Source organism: Mobula birostris, chromosome 5 (assembly GCF_030028105.1).
Source record: "Mobula birostris isolate sMobBir1 chromosome 5, sMobBir1.hap1, whole genome shotgun sequence".
In the NCBI taxonomy this organism is placed as follows: Eukaryota; Metazoa; Chordata; class Chondrichthyes; order Myliobatiformes; family Myliobatidae; genus Mobula; species Mobula birostris.
In genome coordinates this window covers 93,527,119-93,541,676 of record NC_092374.1, presented here as the reverse complement: position 1 = coordinate 93,541,676, position 14,558 = coordinate 93,527,119, and the positions used below count along the sequence as shown (strand labels likewise).

Genomic DNA, 14,558 nt, shown 5'->3' with positions numbered 1-14,558 from the left:
AGGGGAAGGTCCCGAGTCCTCGGCTTTGCTTGTTGCTCGGCGGCTGGGACAGGATCAAAGCGCTCGGCAGAGATGATGTTCGGTGTCAGAGGGCTGGTCAGAGGCTCTAAGTTTTCGGACGGACTCAGAGTCAGCTCTGGTCGGGTGCTTCCAGGGTGCTGCATCGGCAAGTTTGCGGCACTGGAGGTTCATGACAGGGAATGTTTCTCCCTTCTACCGCCTGCATCAGATGATGGGCTATCGGGACTTTAAGACTTTTTTTTCCGTGCCCATGATCTGCTCTTTATCAAATTACGGTATTGCTTTGCACTGTTGTAACTCTATGTTATAATTATGTGGTTTTTGTCAGTTTTAGTCTTGGTCTGTCCTGTGTTTCTGTGATATCATACTGGAGGAACATTGTATCATTTCTTAATGCATGCATTTCTAAATGATAATAAACCAGGACTGAGAGTCCTCATAATCTAATCTAATCTAAATGGACCAGGTAAATTTGAGGGCTCGGTGGAAGTTGGAGGCAAAGTTGACGAAGTCGATTAGCAGCATCAATATAGCGTAGGAAAAATGGGAGACGGACACCAATGTACGCTTGAAATATAGACAGCCGACAAAAAGGCAGGCGTAGCTGGGACCCATGTGAGTGCCCATGGCTACCCCTTGTATTTGAAGAAAGTGGGAGGAGCCAAAGGAGAAATTATTAAGAGTGAGGACAAGATTCACTGGACGGAGGAGAGTGGGTCTGGTATCCAGCAAGAAACGAAGAGCTTTGAGGCCTTTTTGGTAGGGGATGGAGTTGTACAGGGACTGAACATCCATAGTGAAAATAAGATGATGGAGGCTAGAGAACTTGAAATCATTGAAAAGATCCAAAGTATGTGAAGTGTCATGGATGTAGGTAGGAAGGGATTGAACTATGGTTGATAAGACAGAGTTGAGGTGTGCAGATATGAGATCAATGTGGCAGGAACAAGCTGGAAAAAATGGGTCTACTGGACAAGCGGGTTGTGGATCTTGGGTAGGAGGTATAAAGAGGAGGTGTGGGGTATGGGAACTGTGAGGTTGGTGGCAGTGCATAGGAGATCCCCAGAGCTAATAAGGTCAGTGATTATGTGGGAGACAACAGCCGAGTGCTCTTTCAATCAGGTCACAATTTATTTTTTTAATCTCGGTGTCGCTGTTTCAACTACATGGACAATGTATCTTCTTGAATTAACAACAGATGTCAAAAGAACCAGCCAATAATATAACATCAGACAAATAATAGAGGTATTTCCTCTAACCACTGTGATGCAACTAATTTATTTTGCTTTTCTTCTTCTGTTTCTCCAACCATGTCTTTCCTTTCTCAGTCAATTTCTTCATAACATTTAATCCAAACTGGGAGAGTCGGTAACGACCCGGAAACAAACTATCAATAAACCAATGCTGGAGAAACAGATAGGAGAAAAAGTTTTGTCAGAATAATTCAGCACCTAATTTATTTTAACTATTGCAGATACACTCAGTGGCTACTTCATAAGTACATCTGTACACCTGCTTGTTAATGCAAATATCTTACCAGCCTATCATGTGGCAGCAATTCAGTGCTTAAAAGCATGTAGGCATGGTCAAGAGGTTCGGCTGTTGTTCAGACCAAACATCAAAATATTGGTCTATGTCACCTTGACTGTGGAATGATTGGACAGAGTGATTGGGTATCTCGGAAACTGCTGATCTCCTGGGATTTTCATTCTCTAGAGTTTATATAGAATGGTGCAATATAGAACGGAATGGATGGGCTACAGCAGAAGACCGTACTGGGCTCCTCTCCTGCACCTAATAAAATGGTCACTGAGTGGATTACTCTGACCAGCAGCAAATCTTCTCAGCCAAACAACACAGACTGTTGTTTTTAGTGTGCTCTTTCCTGTGGCTTTAGCTTTCTTTAAACTTGCTTATGTTTGTATACTTACCTGTTTTGTGAAGTTTTATTAACATTTGCTTTTATAGTTCTGCAGTTTCTTTGCAAAGTTGAAGTGTAATTCAGAATTCAGAAGGATGAGGGGGGAATTCCATGGAAACCCACAAAATAGTTTCAGGCCTAGATGGAATTTTTAAAGGTCTAGTCACTTGTAAGGAAGACAAATGCAATGATAGCACTAATTTTGGGAGGACTAGAATGTAATGCTGAGGCTTTACAAGGCATTGGTCAGAGTGCACTCGCAGTGCCCTCTTGGGCTCTTTATCTAAGAAAGGAAGTGCAGTAATTGGAGAAATTCACATAAGTTCATGAGAATGATCCCAGGAATGAGAGGGTTAACATGAGGAGCGTTTGATGGCTCTGGGACTGTACTCGATGGAGTTTAGAAGAATGAGAGGGATCTCATTGAAACCTATCGAATATTAAAGGTGAGGAGAATAGGTTCAAAGAGGATGTAAGGGATAAGTTTTCTTTTTACTCAGAGGGTGGTTGATGCCTAGAATGTGCTGCCTGGTATGGTAGTAGAGGTAAATGCATTAGCAGCTTTTAAAAGACATTTCAATAGGCACATGAATAGAAACGTAAAAAACCTACAGCACAATATACGCCCTTCGGCCCACAGTGCTGTGCCAAACATGTATTTCCTTTAGAAATTACCTAGGGTTACCCATAACGCTCTGTTTTTCTAAGCTCCATGTACCTATCCAAGAGTCTCTTAAAAGACCCTATTCTATCCACCTCCACCACTGTTGCTGGGAGCCCTTTCCATGCACTCACCACTCTCTGCATGAAGAACTTAACCCTGATATCTCCTCTGTACCTACTTCTAAGCACCTTACAACTGTGCCCTCTCATGTTAGCCATTTCAGCCCCAGGGAAGAGCCTCTGATGATCCATACGATCAATGCCTCTCATCATTTTATACACCTCTATCTGGTCACCTCTCATCCTCCATCACTCCAAGGAGAAAAGGCTGAGTTCACTCAACCTATTCTCATAAGGCATGCTCCCCAATCCAGGCAACATCCTTGTAAATCTCCTCTGCACCCTTTCTATAGTTTCTAAATTCTTCCTGTAGTGAGGCGACCAGAACAGAGAACAGTACTCCAAGTGGGGTCTGACCAGGGTCCTATATAGCTGTAACATTTCCTCTCAGCTCTTAAACTCAATCCCGTGGTTGATGAAGGCCAATACACTGTATACTTTCTTAAACACACAGTCAACCTGCGTAGCAGATTTGAGTGTCCTTTGGACTCAGATCCCAAGATCCTTCTGATCCTCCACACTGCCAAGAATCTTGCCATTAATACTATATTCTTCTATCAGTTTTGCATCCTATTGATGTCCCACTGTAACCTGTGACAGCCCTCCACACTATCCACAACACCCCCAACCTTTGTGTCATCGACAAATTTACTAACCATCCCACCACTTCCTCATCTAGGTCATTTATAAAAATCATGAAGAGAAGGGGTCCCAGAACAGATCCCTGAAGCACACCACTGGTCACCGACCTCCATGCAGAATATGACCGGACTACGACCGCTCTTTGCCCTCTGTGGGCAAGCCAATTCTGAATACACAAAGCAAGGTCCCCTTAGATTCCATGCCTCCTTACTTTCTCAATAAGCCTTGCATGGGGTAACATTATCAAATGCCTTGCTGAAATCAATATAAACTACATCTACTGCTCTACCTTCATCAATGTGTTTAGTCAGATCCTCAAAAAATTCAGTCAGGCTTGTAAGGCATGACCCGCCTTTGACAAAACTATGCTGACTATTCTTATTCATATTATGCCTCTCCAAATGTTCTTAAATCCTGCATCTCAGGATCTTCTCCATCAACTTACCAACCACTGAAGTAAGACTCACTGGTCTATAATTTCCAGGACTATCTCCGCTCCCTTTCTTGAATAACCTCCAATCTGAAACCCTCCTGTCTCCCAGAACCTCTCCCATCCCCACTGATGATACAAAGATCATTGCCAGAGGCTCAGCAATCTCCTCCCTCGCTTCCCACAGTTGCCTGGGGTACATCTTGTCTGGTCCCGGTGACTTATCCAACTTGATGCTTTCCAAAACCTCCAGCACATCCTCTTTCTTAATGTCTATATGCTCAAGCTTTTCAGTCCGCTGTAAGGAAGATGGAGGGATATGGATGTTGTGTAGGTGAGAGGGATGAATTTGTTCTTTTTCAATTTCCTTTTCAGCTGGATCAGTAAACATTGTGGGCCAAAGAGCCTGTTCCTGTATTGTACTGTTCTGTTGAAAGGCCAAGATGGAATGGATGTGGAGAAGATGTTTCCACTAGTGGGACTGTCTAGGACCAGGGAACACAGCTCAGAATGAAAAGGACACTCTTTTAGAACGGAGATGAGGAGGAATTTATTTAGCCAGATGGTGGTGAATCTGTGGAATTCATTGTCATAGAACATTGGTCCCCCTCAGGGTCAGATGTAATCTGTCCTTTTTGTACAGGACATACCTTTCCCAGAAGGGATCCCAATGAACCAGAATTCTGAAACTCTACCCCCTGCACCATTCTGTCAGCCGCTCATTCATCTGCACTATCATCCTATTCCTGCCCTGACTAGCATGTGCTACTGGGAGTAATCCAGGGATTACTACCTTGAGGGTCCTGCTCTACAGCCTCTTCCTCAACATCGTATACTCATAGTGCACAGTTTCATGGAGGATTGTGTCTGTGCATGGGTGGCTGGGAGGGAGGAAGGGGGTTTATTGTTGCTGTTATTGTTGTTGCTTGTGTTGTTCTGCAGAACATTGTGGGTATGCTACGTTGGCGCCAGAATGTCTGGTGACACTTGTGGGCTGCCCCCAGCACTTCCCTAGGTCATGTTCAGTGCTAACACAAACAACACATTCCACTGAATGTTCTGTTGTACGTGATAAATAAAAGAATTTAAATATGAATCTCGGCACAGTGAAGTATAACCACAAACAAGAGAAAACCTGCAAATGCAGGAAATCCAAGCAACAAAATACTGGAGGAACTCAGCACGCCAGGTGGCATCTATGGAAAAGAGTAAACAGTCGATGTTTCAGGCCAAGAAGGGACTCTGCCTGGCCTGCTGAGTTCCTCCAGCTTGTTTTTGTGTGTGTTATGGTGAAGTATATGTGACTACAGTTGACGTGACCAAGTCTAATCCTTTATTCACTAGGTGTTCACCTTTCACATGAAGTGTCCAGACAGTCAGCTGAAAAGATGTTTGTTGTGTTCATTCCTCACATAAGAGTTTCTACACTCAACTGGGGGCAGGGGCTGTGAGGGTGGTCACTGAGCACCTTAAGATTTATTCCAGTTAATACAGAATATAGGAGTTCATTTGCCATGTTCAATTTGACTCCAAGCCATAGTAATGGTCCAGCATTCCACCACATTCTTTGACACTTACCTGAAGTGCATGGGAGATGCATCCTCTTGTCTGATCTGTTATTCCAACAGTGTTCAATGCTTCTTGGACGTAGTCATCTGCCTGCCTCACCAATAGATTAGTATCCATGTCATGTGTTAAATGGGTGGAAACGAATAGTGGCATTACACACTGGAAAACAAAATTTATTTCAGTGGTGTTGCATGATTTTTAAATTGCTAATGTATGTTTCTTATACAGTTGAAAATAACAATACATAAACATTATCTTATTTGTCACATGTACATCGAAGCATATACTGAAATGCATCACTTGTGTCAAATCAAATCGCTGAGCGTTATGCTGCACAGCCTGCAGTTGTCACCGTGCTTCACAACGTGCCCACAAGTTACTAACCTTAACGTGGAAATCTTTTTAGAGCATGGGAGGAAAGTGGAGCACCTGAATATTAAATATATCAGAGAGCATATGGTCTAATGTTCTTGGTCCCGGGCAAGTAAGAACAAATAACTTCTGGAGATTAGTCCTTGTTGAATGACAAGAATAGATGAGCCAAGTCCCACAATACAGTCTGTTAATCTGCTTCCCATATTGAGATGTCGAATACTGGAAGACCGAGATAGAGTTCAAAGTTCAAAGCAAATTTATTATCAAAGTACTCAAATCTCACCATATACAAAACTGAGTATGATTTTCTTGCAGGCATACACAGGAAATCAGAGAAACCCAATAGAATCAATGAAAGACTGCACCCAACAGAATGGACAAACAACCAGTGTACAAAATGCAACAAACTGTGCAAAGACAAAAGAAAAATCTGATGATAATAATAATAAATAAATAAGCAATCAATATTGAGAACATGAGATGAAGAATCCTTGAAAGTGAGTCCATAGGTTGTGGGAACAGTTCAGTGATGGGCAAGTGAGATTATCCCTTCCGTTGAAGAGCCTGATGATTGAGGGGTAATAACTGTTCCTGAACCTGGTGGTGAGACCTGAGTCTCCTGTACCTTCCTCCTAATGGTAGCAGTGAGACGAGAACATGGCCTGGGTGGTGGGGGCCCCTGATGATGGATGATGTTTTCTTGTGACAGTGCTCCATGTAGATGTACTCAATAGTGGGGAGGGTTTTAACCGTGATGTACTGGGCCCTATCCATTATTTTCTGTGCAAGGCCATTGGTGTTCCCACACCAGGCCATGACGCAGCCGGACAATATACTGTCCACTGCACATCTGCAGAGGTTTACAAAGTTTTAGATGACATGCCGAACCTTCACAAACTTCCAATAAAGTGGAGGTACTGCCATGCTTACTCGTACTGTCACTTAAAGTCTGGAGCCAGGAGAGAACCTCTGAAGTGATAACACTGAGGAATTTGAAGTTGCTGACCCTCTCCACCTCTAATCCCCCAGTGAGGAATGGTTCATGGCCCTTCAGTTTCCTCTTTCTGAAGTCAATAATCAACTCCTTGGTCTGGCTGACATTGAGTGATGGGTTATTATCGTGATACTACCCAGTCAGATTTTCAGCCAGGTGATTCATCATCACCTTTGATTCAGCCAGTGACAGTGGTGTCATCAGCAAAGTTAAATATGGCATTGGAGCTGTGCCTCGCCACTCAGTCATAAATAGAAAGCAAACAGAGCAGAGCCTAAGCACACAGACATGTGGTGCACCTGTGCTCATGGAAATGATGGAGTAGATGCTTTTGCCAATCCAAACTAACTGGGGTTTGCAAGTGCGGAAATCAAGTATTCAGTTGCACAGAGAGTTATTGAGACCAAGCTCTTGAAGCTTTTTGATTAGTTCTGAGGGGATGATAGTATTGAATGCTGAGCTCTAATCAATGACGAGCATCCTGATGTATGCATCTTTATCATCCAGGTGTTCCAGGTTGAGTGAAGAGCCAATGAAATGAGTGGACATGGAGGGTATATTTCTAACAGCGGGAGAATCCATAACCAGAGGGCATGGCTCAGAATTGAAGAACATCCCTTTAGAGCAGAGGTGATGAGGGTTTTCTTTAGCCAGAGGGTGATAAATTCGTGGATCCATGGCCACATACGGCTGTGAGGGCCAAGTCATTGGGTATATTTAAAGTGGAGGTTGATAGGTTCTTAATATTGTAAGGAAGTCAAAAGTAATAGGGAGAAGGCAGGAAAATGGGTTTGGGAGGGATAACAAATCAGCATGATGAAATAGCGGAACAGAATCAATGGGATAAATGGCCCAATTCAGCTCTTATGTCTTATGATTTCATGGTCTTTCCAAAAATCAAAGAGGAACAGGTATAAGAAATCTGAAATAAAAACAGAAGAACTGGAAATACTGAGCTGGTCTACCAGACCCTGCCCAGAAACAGTAAAGGGAAAGATTTGGGAAAGGGATAAAAAAATGAATAAATTAAGTAAATAAGTACATAGGGATTGGATAATTATGTCTGCGGGCAGGAGCAAGCATGAACAAATTAGGATATAAACACCTACAATGGTTGATACATAGGCTTATATACAACATTTTGGACCAGTGGAAATGGTCCAGAAGGGTTATATGGAAACTATCATTACCATTTTTCTTAACAACTAATTCCATTACTTAGCCTAATAGGTTAGATTTACCACAGTACATAATTATCTATTTAAATGTTTATTTTCCTTTTATATCATCTCAATGTGTACTTAAGAATGTATAAATAATTGTAGTTTTATACATATAAAAAAATGGAAAAGGTTATATGTGTGAAAAAAGTACATGATATTTGCGAATTCCTTATCCAAATAAAAATAAAATTAAAAAAAAAGAAAATTGCTCTCAAGCAGGGGTTCTGAACCTTTTTTATGCCTTGAACCCCTATCATTAACAGAGATCTCCATGGACCCCAGGTTGGAACCCCTGCTCTAAAGTTTCACAGGTAAGATGGCACCAGTGAGAGTCCAGCATGGGGCTTGAAAGCCACAAACTAACCCAACACTTCAACATTACAAAGATGTTGACGGGATTTATGGACCTGAGTTATAGGGTGGGGTTGAGTAGGAGAGTAGGAGTAAGAGGGCAGATTTGGTAGAGATATCCAAAACGAGGACTATAAATAGGGCAAATATCATGGGAAATGTGAAAAATTAATTTGCTTGACATATTGTGAGATCAAATTAGAGTTAATTTGGGTTGAGTTCAGAAGTAGGAAACAGCAGAATGACTTGGTAAGAGTGATTTATGAAAACATTAATAATAGTTGGAAGGTATAGTGTGAACAATTCCAGTCCCAGGAATGATCCTCCTTTGTCTAGGCCACTGATAGGAAGTTTAGCAACATTCCTTCTTAACCTCTGGGAATCCTGACAGTAAACATTCCTGCCCCAGTTTTGCAGCTCCACTGGCTGATGAAGTGGGGGGGCGGGGGGTAATGTTTATATGTTCATCCTTCCCTAACACCTCATCATGAATGTATTGCTGAGTTTCTTCCAAGGTTCTGGAATGTAAATCCTATACCTAATAAAGAGGCTCATGTTTGTGTTCTTCTGCTGCTGAAGCCCATCCACTTCAAGGTTCAACATGTTGTGCATTCGGAGATGTTCTTCTGCACACCAGAATTACTCTTCCTGTCACATGAACCAGTCTGGCCATTTATCTCTGACCTCTTTCATTAACAGGCTGTTTCTGCCCACAGATCTCCCACCCATTAGATGATTTTATCTAGACTCTAGGGACACATGAACGAAAATCCCAGGAGATCAGGAATTTCTGAGATACTCAAACTACCCTATCTGGCACCAGCAATCATTAAAGATTGTTACTTAGATCACATGTCTTCCCCATTCTGGTGTTTGTTCCGAACAACAAGTAAACCTCTTGACCATGTCAGCATGCTTTTATGCACCAAGTTGCTGCCACATGATTGGCTGATTAGATATCTGTATTAACAAACAGGTGTACCTAACAAAGTGGTTGCTGAGTTTAAATAAAAATAATATATGTACTTCAGTAAGAAGGAAAAATGCTATTCATTTGTTTTTCCATACCTGTGTGATAATTCCCTGTGATTTGTATTCCACATTCAGTGCTCGAGAGAAGAAGTCAATGAAGACCTGTGAAAGGTGAAGATCCTTAATTGAAGACCACCGAGCAACATTCAAAAAGTTCAAACTCATTCACTGTTTGATACCCAATCCCCAGTTTGGGGTCATCAAATAAAAGGAATGAGTCATTGCAGGTACATGATAGTCAGACAGGTTACAGCTGGTGAGGGCAGGGATGAAAGATGAGTGTGCTGAGAGGTCAGAATATGTGAAGTGGGGTGCAGAAGAGAATGTCGGGTTTTTGAGCCTGGGCAGGGTTTGTTGCAGTACATGTGTAAAGAGTTGGAGTTTATCATTATTCAACTATTCACATGTGCACAGATAAATGAAGCAATATCCCACTGGGACATATGTGCAATAAGCAGTACACATATCAAATGCAGCACATAAAATAATATTAACACAATAATATGAACAGATAAGTTTAAAAAAATTTGTAGTTGTACAACCAGCTAAGGATGAGAGCAGTGGGCTTGGGATGTTCAAAGTAAATTTATTACTAAAGTACATATATGTCACCCGACACAACCCTGAGATTCATTTTCTTGTGGACCCATGATTGCCCATGTCATGCGGCATGACACATTATGATTATGATGATACTCAATAAATTGATAATTGGATAATAACCATAACAGAATCAAGGAATCCCGCACCAGTGTGCAAAAGACAACAAATGTGCAAATACAAAGAGAAAGAAATAGTATTAATAAATAAATAAGCAATAAATATCAAGAACGTGAGAAGAAGAATCCATTGGTTGTGGGAATATTTCAGTGATGGGGCAAGTGAAGTTGAGTGAAGTTATTCCCTTTGGTTCAAGAGCCTGATAGTTGAGGAGAAATAACTGTTCCTGAACCTGGTGGTGTGAGTCCTGAGGCTCCTTTAGGTCCTTTCTGACGGCAGAAAGAGAAGTAAGCATGACTTGGGTGATGGGGAACCTTGATCGTGGATGCTGCTTTCCTGTGACAGTGTTTTATGTAGATGTGCTCACTGGTGGAGAGGGTTTTGCCTGTGATAGACTGGGCCACAATTGTGTAATATGGTACAGCTTCATCTGCAGACCTTAGGACTACTTTGTAAATCTCAGTATTGAGCAGGCAACAGAGAAATCCATCAGAATGATATCAGTGACGATGGACTGCAGGAACCTGAAGGAGTCGGGGTTTCTGTGCTTTGTACAGAGAACAGCATGAGATTTAATATAGGAGTATTGAAAAACTGTCCAAAATAAGATGTTGTCCCTTTGAGAAAGCAATGAGGCAAAAGAAAGTGCTCTCCAGAGATCAAGATTTGGAAATCTATTCCTCAAAGTATGGTGTAAACAAATACAATGGGAAAGCGTGTGTGAGAGGATAGCGACAGTTTACCATACCTAGGATGGAAAGTGGAGTTGCAGTTACAGGTAGCTTGGCCACGATCTTGTTGAATGATGCAACAGATGATTGATGGCATAAAGCTTTACACTGCCAGGGACGGGTTCAATCCCTGCCTATGTCTGTGAGGAACTTATACGTTCAGCCTGTGACTGTGTCGGTTTTCCCCGGGTGCTCCAGTTATCGTAAAGGCATACAGGTTAGTGTCAGTAAGTTGTGGGCGTGCTATGTTGGCACTGGAAGGAAGCATGGTAATACCTCTGCATTTCCCCCAGCACAACCTCAGACTGTGTTGGTTGTTGATGCCAACTACTCATTTCACTGTATATTTTGATGAACGTAACAGATAAAGCTAATCTTCCTAAATCTTTCAGACTTGTGTAGCTGAATGTCCTGTTCCTTATTCATGTGTTCGTATAATTAGTGGTTTATCTTAATGAAGGCATTTTTCAGCTGGAATGGTGGGGTGGTCATAACTGTTCTTCCCATTCCACAGAAGAAATGAAAGTCCACAGCTCATACCACCAGGCTCAAGAACAGTATCTACCTGCCTGTTATTAAATGACTGAATGGTCTCCTTGTACAATAAGATGGACTCTTAATCTCACAGTCTCCCTTGTTAAGGCTTATTGTCTGTCTGCACTGCATTTCCTCTGTAACTGTAACACATTATTCTATTATAGTTTTCCCCTGTACTGCCTCAATGCACTGTTGCCATGAAATGATCTATTTATATATTGCGATACAGCATACAATAGGCCCTTCTGGCCTTTTGAGCCGCACCGCCCAGCAAACACCAAATTTAACACCAGCCTAATCACGGGACAATTTACAATGACCAATTAACCTACCAACCAGTATGTCTTTGGACTGTAGGAGGAAACCAGAGCACCCAGAGGAAACCCACGCACTCATGGGAAAATGTACAAACTCCTTACAGGCAGCGGCAGAAACTGAACCCAGGTCACCTGTACTGTAAAGGATTGTGCTGACTTCTGTGCTACCATGCCACCCAATCTATATAGATGGCATGCAAAATGAAGCCTTTCCCTGCACCTCAGTGTATGTGGAAATGATAAATCAATTTACCAGCTTATGAAGCCATCGGCCAAAGAAGAACCAATAGTTATGATCTGGAGTGCTCCGCCTGAAAGAGTGGGGAACATACAATCATGGTTTTCAGAAGGGAACTGGATGCAGGAGAGAAAACTACAAGACTGCTGGAACATGCAAGAGGGACTATTTGAAAGCTATCCCAGGACTGGGAAGGTGAGCTGAAGGAGCAGGAATCAATCCTCAAAAGGTATATTAAGGATCAGTGAAATAGGGCTTAGGAAACAAGGATCAGACAGGGCTCTTCATAGTAACGGGGGAACCAGGAAGGAGTTGACGTGTAAATTCTGGAGAGATAGAAGAGGGCATAATAAGGTCTTGGCAAATTGGATTACCACTTGCAAACATGCCATCCCCTTCTCGCAATTCCTCCGTCTCCGCCGCATCTGCTCTCAGGATGAGGCTTTTCATTCCAGGACAAGGGAGATGCCCTCCTTTTTTAAAGAAAGGGGCTTCCCTTCCTTCACCATCAACACTGCTCTCAAACGCATCTCCCCCATTTCACGCACATCTGCTCTCACTCCATCCTCCCGCCACCACACTAGGAATAGGGTTCCCCTGGTCCTCACCTACCACCCCACCAGCCTCCGAGTCCAACATATTATTCTCCGAAACTTCTGCCACCTCCAACGGGATCCCACCACTAAGCACATCTTTCCCTCCCCCCCCCCTGCTTTCCGCAGGGATCACTCCCTACACAACTCCCTTGTCCATTCCCTCCCTCCCCACTGATCTCCCTCCTGGCACTTACCCTTGTAAGCGGAACAAGTGCTACACATGCCATTACACTTCCTCCCTTACCACCATTCAGGGCCCCAGACAGTCCTTCCAGGTGAGGCGACACTTCACCTGTGAGTCGGCTGGGGTGATATACTGCGACCGGTGCTCCTGATGTGGCCTCCTATATATTGGCGAGACCCGACGCAGATTGGGAGATCGTTTTGCTGAGCATCTGCACTCTGTCCGCCAGAGAAAGCAGGATCTCGCAGTGGCCACACATTTTAATTCCACATCCCATTCCCATTCTGATATGTCTATCCACGGCCTCCTCTACTGTAAAGATGAAGGCGCACTCAGGTTGGAGGAACAACACCTTATATTCCGTCTGGGTAGCCTTCAACCTGATGGCTTGAACATTGACTTCTCTAACTTCCGCTAATGCCTCACCTCCCCCTCGTACCCCATCCGTTATTTATATACACACGTTCTTTCTCTCACTCTCCTTTTTCTCCCTCTATCCGTCTGACTATACCCCTTCCCCATCCTCTGGGTTTTCTTCCTCTCCCCCTTTTCCTTCTCCCTGGGCCTCCTGTCCCATGATCCTCTCATATCCCTTTTGCAAATCACCTGTCCAGCTCTTGGCTCCATCCCTCCCCCTCCTGTCTTCTCCTATCATTTTGGATCTCCCCCTCCCCCTCCCACTTTCAAATATCTTACCAGCTCTTCCTTCAGTTAGTCCTTGAGAAGGGTCTCGGCCCGAAACATCGACTGTACCTCTTCCTAGAGATGCTGCGTTCACCAGCAACTTTGATGTGTGTTTCCTGTACTGTAATGTTGTGTCAAAGCTTCAGAGGTGAGAGCACTACTTATCCAGTCAGCTAGCCTGATAAATGCTTACCTTAGTCGCTGAATACATGGTAAGCATTGGAAATGGAAAAGCTCCAGCTTCTGAAGAAATGTTGATAATGACCCCTTTCTTCCTGGCAAGTTTCAAAACAAAACACCAAACATTAGAACAGGGAGAACGACTGAAATCATTTTACTTCCAAGGCAGAGATCATCAAGAACGGAAAGATTTGGGAAAAACAACTCAAGGTAAAATATGAGATAGGGCAGAGGTGTGAGTTTAACATGTAATGGTGATATTTTTGCTCTGTGCTGTTCTGCTGTAACTGCACAAACCATAAGTAAAATGATTCATCTTTCATCAAATCGAGGATGTGCTGTAGCCAACCGCAAGCATCGCTGCACTTCCAGCGCCAATGTAACATGCCCACGACTTATTCATCCTAATCCCTACATGTTTGGAATGTGGTAGGAAACCAGAGCACTTGGAGGAAACCCACATAATTGTGTGGAGAGTATACAAACTCCTTCCAGACAGTGGCAGGACCCGAACCCTGATCATACATCCGGCGCTGTAAAGCAATTTTGCTAAGCACGATGTAAACACGAGGAATTCTGCAGATGCTGGAAATTCAAGCAACACACATCAAAGTTGCTGGTGAATGCAGCAGGCCAGGCAGCATCTCTAGGGTCTCGGCCCGAAACGTCGACTGTACCTCTTCCTAGAGATGCTGCCTGGCCTGCTGCGTTCACCAGCAACTTTGATGTGTGTCGCTAAGCACTATGCTAGCTTTTAATAATCAGATGTCAAATAAAATCTCTTTTACCATTTCAGCTGTCCGCTCAACCTCTGCCTCTCCTACTCTCTCCAAAGTTACACTTGATTATAATTAACACTAACCTCCCAAATTACAAGCTGCTACTGTACCTTTCAACCATTTGCGGCAGGACAACAGCAGTCATCTATCAAAGAGGAAAGAGGGACGTGTTAGGCACAATACATTTACTGAAGGGAAAATATTTCTGAACCGTATGGGGTCGATTGAAAAATGTGATGGGAGCGCATGTG

The 14,558-nt window shown here is 43.1% G+C and overlaps 1 protein-coding gene across 4 annotated transcripts in view; it reads right to left on the bottom strand.

Annotated features, from left to right (window-relative positions):
- Positions 1-1,133: 1,133 nt before the first annotated feature.
- The window catches only part of LOC140197299 (very-long-chain 3-oxoacyl-CoA reductase-B-like), a 30,222-nt gene continuing 16,797 nt past the window's right edge, over positions 1,134-14,558 (bottom strand). For 3 of the 4 annotated variants that reach the window (XM_072257236.1, XM_072257237.1, XM_072257239.1), the window contains exons 7-11: positions 14,418-14,452; positions 13,542-13,623; positions 9,378-9,443; positions 5,376-5,525; positions 1,134-1,425 (exon numbers count right to left, since the gene is read on the bottom strand). In XM_072257236.1, coding sequence (XP_072113337.1) covers positions 1,294-1,425; positions 5,376-5,525; positions 9,378-9,443; positions 13,542-13,623; positions 14,418-14,452 — 465 coding nt within the window. In that variant the 3' untranslated portion in view covers positions 1,134-1,293. Of the gene's footprint in view, positions 1,426-5,375; positions 5,526-5,690; positions 5,961-9,377; positions 9,444-13,541; positions 13,624-14,417; positions 14,453-14,558 lie in introns of those variants that run through there. The other variant, XM_072257238.1, reaches the window with a different exon arrangement.